This window comes from Cibotium barometz, chromosome 60 (assembly GCF_041138505.1).
Source record: "Cibotium barometz isolate CiBa-2024 chromosome 60, ASM4113850v1, whole genome shotgun sequence".
Lineage (NCBI taxonomy): Eukaryota > Viridiplantae > Streptophyta > Polypodiopsida > Cyatheales > Cibotiaceae > Cibotium > Cibotium barometz.
In genome coordinates this window covers 19,673,281-19,677,807 of record NC_141105.1, presented here as the reverse complement: position 1 = coordinate 19,677,807, position 4,527 = coordinate 19,673,281, and the positions used below count along the sequence as shown (strand labels likewise).

Here is a 4,527-nt window from a genome sequence, read left to right as displayed (position 1 = left end):
GGTATAAATATATAAAAATCTACACATACATATATTAATTTATATTTATATATATTTATAATATATTTGAATAAGATTATTTTCCCTTCAAGACAATTCTCCACCCATCCCAAGATTTATAATAGTAAAGTGCATTTTGAATATTACTCTTTTTTAATATTAAACTTTTGCAATTAGAATGCCCTCCATGTTCCAATAATATATATTTATATATTTGTATGTGTACATTTATGTATGTGAGTATAAGTATATATAAATGTATACATACACATATTTATTTATTTATTTTATTTATTATTTGAATAAGATTACACAAATTTCCACCCGGCTCAAATTTTATTCGAGATTTATATTAGTAAAGTGCATTTTGAATATAATTGTTTTTTAATATAATTGCACTTTTCCAATCCTCCATGTTCCAATAAACAAATTTTCCGTGCGTTTTTTTTGGGGTTGAATATTTGCGTATTGGAATGATAAGAGGGGGATGAATTATTGAAGGGTGCAGACGTGAGGTTGACGAGATGCAGAAAAGAAGATCGAGCGAAAAGGGAAGAGAAGCATATTTATTATAGGTGGTCCAGAGTCTGATACAGGCGAGCACCCTAGTATCATGTGTGTAGCTGGTGAATTATATGCCTAGAAGCTTGTTGCAGTAAGATCTGAAAGGTAGGGAAGCTGTTGAATCAAGCTCTGTGTGTGTGTGTGTGTGTGTGTGTGTGGGTGGGTGGTAGTGGTAGTGGTGGTGGTGGTGTCTCTCCCCCTCTCTCTCTCAATCAATCTCCAATTTCAATTTCTACTTTAATGCCTATATATTCTGTAAGTTTGTAAGAGTGTATAATCTCTCTCTCTCTCTCTCTCTCTCTCTCTCTCTCTCTCTCCCCCAACCAAATGAGTAAGGAGTGGACAAAGCTGACCAAGCTTCAAGCTTCTGATCAAACCAAATCCAGATTTGCTGCAGAAGACAGTCAAGAATCAGCGCCTTTTAGCTCTAATTTCAGCACCATCAACAATTACAGCTTGAAGCAGTGCCAAGGCCAAGATCGATCCCGCAGTGAGTTGTATCCAACCAAAGGCGTGATCAAAACCAGCAAATTACTGCAAATGGTGAGAAGATGGAGAGCACAGAGCAGCAGGAGGCCGAAACCTGCAAGCTCATTAGTCTGCTCTTTAAGTTTACCCAAGTGTGCAGCATTCTCAAGCTGCCAACACTCTGATAATGAAGGTGATGATGAAGAAGAAAAAGAAGAAGAGGCTGATAAACTTACCAAAGAGGATTATAGGATATTAAGATCATCGTCTGGCCATAATAAGCAACCAACTACTCCTAAAGGTTATCTTGCTATGTATGTGGGTGAAGAAAGGAGGAGGTTTCTGGTTAAGACCAATTTTCTTAATCACCCCTTGTTTAGTGTTTTATTAGACAAAGCAAAAGAAGAGTTTGGGTTTGATCAGAAGGGGGCCCTTAATATCCCTTGTGATATTGCCTTCTTTCAGCACATTATGTTGCTGGTGGAGTCCAATGATCCTTCTTATAGGGATGCAGATCATGCAAGCATTCTGTTGCATTTCAACTCTGCTTCACGCACAGATAATACTGCAGGAGCCACAGCAGCCACCAACAACAATTGTGAGAGAGAATTATGCGCCAGATCATGAATTAAGCAAGCAATCGATATGGCTAATCTTGGGCTCGATTGCAAGGTAAATTTCCTTTCCCATGCAGAGGCTTTAATCATCTCAAATCCTCGATAATTATTAAGGGGGCTCAAGGAGTAGATTATATCCTAATCAAAGGAAAAGAGGTTTGTATTAATTAGAGAAGACTGCTGCGAAAGCGGCATGTTCTGTGATGATGATTCCGTGGGTGAAGCCCAAGCGAATTATTTGCCCGTTAATTAATGCAAATTGTAATGAGTTCTAGTTCTCTGCTTTTTTCTGAAGTCTTTATTTTAAACGCTTGCATGTGAACCTCTTGACGTTGGGTTCAAAATTCTATCCGAGCACCCCACACACACACACACACACACACACTAGCTGTGCTACGACAATGACTGTTCTGTAATGTCGCAGCCCTACACGACTCTTACTCAATACATGAAACATACTTATTATAGACTCTTGTAAAACATTCCAAGCGTGTCAAGATACTGAAAACCCACAAGTCAACGTAGGCCCAAATATTTCGGTTGCACGTGCGAGAGTGTGTGTGTGCGCGCGCGTGGGGGCACTGTTTGCAGAAAACATTTTTCCCAGCAATTCAAAAAACCTCCAACCCCAAATTTCTGTAGGTTTTTCCTAAACTTTAAGGTTTTTTTAGCAAAATTATAATTAAAATCCCTTAAAATTTGTAGGTTTTGTGAATTGTTATTTTGAAATTTGAAGGTTATTTTTCAAAATTTGCCATTCACCTGACACCAAACCTCGGTTTCTCATGAACACTGCTTGGGGCTCTCAATGCTAGAAAAAAACTGCATTCTAGTGTATTTTCACCGGCCGAAATTAAGGAAAAATGGCTAATATTTTGAGTAGGATAGATTGTCCTTATTTTGATTGCTTCAAAAATATGTTTTATACTTGATCATTGCTTGGGGGGCGGGGGTGCTGAAAATACATATTCTTGGGGCCACACTATCTCATTCAACTGGCGAGGGCACCCTTGAATAGAACAATAAGTTTTATCATGACAATTTAACATAAAAAAGATAAAGATGTAGAAAAGATAAACGATATTATACACCACCGCATCATCACCACCAAACATAAGATAAATACCATAATGGAGAACTACGACATAGATTTTGCCCCCCTCTCCCTCCTCTAGCAATTCCTCTAGCAATTGTAATAACTTTAGACGCAGCCAACTGAGCATGTTATAACTCTTTCAAATTACTATAAAATATTGTTTTTAACATTTTGATGGAAAACATTCCCATTGGAGATGCATAATAGCAACAATGTAGGGTAAAAAGGGAGCCTCCTAAGCTGGCAAGTTAGTAGAGATATTAATTTCTTAAACCTCATTTGATTTTGGGATGGCCTTAAATTTTAACTAGGGGAGGGAGGTGTGGATATGCAAAAGTTGGTTCTAAAAACTGAGCAAAAAGTGAAATACATGATTTTAATAATAAGTTGAACTTCAAGGAGAAGATAAGATCCTTAAAAAGTTGGTGTGGACATGCAAAAGTTGTCCCAAAAAGTGACCAACAAGTAAAAAAGGGTGACTTTTACAATAAGTTTTTCAAACATGTATGGTGCTCAAGGACCACACTAACTATAAGGGAACCTACATATCAAACATGTATGGTGCTCAAGGACCACACTAACTATAAGGGAACCTACATATCACCTACTTATGCCAAGGGAGTGGGAGGAAAGACGAGGTGGAAGTGAAGGTGAATTTCAAGTAGAAAAATGTTTGAAAGGTGGAAAGGAAGAGGAGAGTGAAAAGAGAGGGCATGGAAGGAGGTAGTGCACCCCACCTTGAACCCATCACCAAAAACATTTATGGTATCATGAGTGCACATAAGCCATTTTAAATTTTGATGTGCTTATGGTCTTTATGTTTACCTATCATTTATTAGCTACAAATGTAATTAACATCATACAATAGGGGTACTAAATATTTATCTTAAATATATATATGTATATGAAATGGAATTTATATTTACAAAAACCCTATATACAACCAGCTCTTTCACCCGTCTCCATCTTCCATCCCCCTCCTCCAACTTTATTGTTCCTCCTTTAACCTCCATCCTCCTATCATAGCCTCAATATTTTCTCGTCCCTCATTGCACCTCAATTATGCCTCCCTCCCTCCACCTCTTTCCTCATCCCATATAGCCTTTTTTTTAAAATTATACGGCCTCTATATGTTATTATCTTTTGTATATTTTTTTAATCTATACAAAGTTTTATTCCACCATTTAGATTGTTATGGACAACCTATGCTAGTTTTGGGCAACCTATACAGTCCTTCCAATAATAGTGTCTACCATCTGGCTAGTCTAGCTAGTCCATAGGTCTTTACTAAAACAAAATATCTAACTAGTCCAATGTATGGACTAGCTAGTCTATAGGTCTTTACTAAAACCAAATATCTAGTATACCTCTACACTAAAATTGTTTAAGCATTCATTAGTTGGATGTGTCTAATTGATATATATAATTGTTGGAGTTAGATGAACTTTAAGGATAATCCTAGATTGTGATTGTGATTGTGATAAACTGTAGAAGACTAACATTAAGGTAGAGGAAAGGTTTCATGAGTTGGCAACTACCACTCAAACAAGACCTTACCTTGAATGAGTCAAGCTACTTTTTTCTAAGCCTATAAAGAATGATATTATTTGTGCATTTTAGTAAAGAGAGATAATCTAGATGAATTTAGGCATAAACTAAAGTGGTTATTTTTATAATCTTAGTGTTGCATCACAAAATCTTTTATAGTATAAAAGCCATTATTGTGCACTTAGTGGGAAAAATTGTTCATTTTCTCTTTGTAAGAGCTTAATGGGTTTCCAT

At 36.6% G+C, this 4,527-nt stretch overlaps 1 protein-coding gene across 1 annotated transcript; it reads left to right on the top strand.

The window, feature by feature from the left end:
* Positions 1 to 500: 500 nt before the first annotated feature.
* Positions 501 to 1,923, top strand: LOC147605093 (uncharacterized). Its single transcript, XM_086794062.1, has one exon. It carries the CDS (start codon positions 892 to 894, stop codon positions 1,657 to 1,659), a length of 768 nt encoding a protein of 255 aa, XP_086650188.1. The 5' UTR covers positions 501 to 891; the 3' UTR covers positions 1,660 to 1,923.
* The last annotated feature ends 2,604 nt before the right edge of the window (positions 1,924 to 4,527 follow it).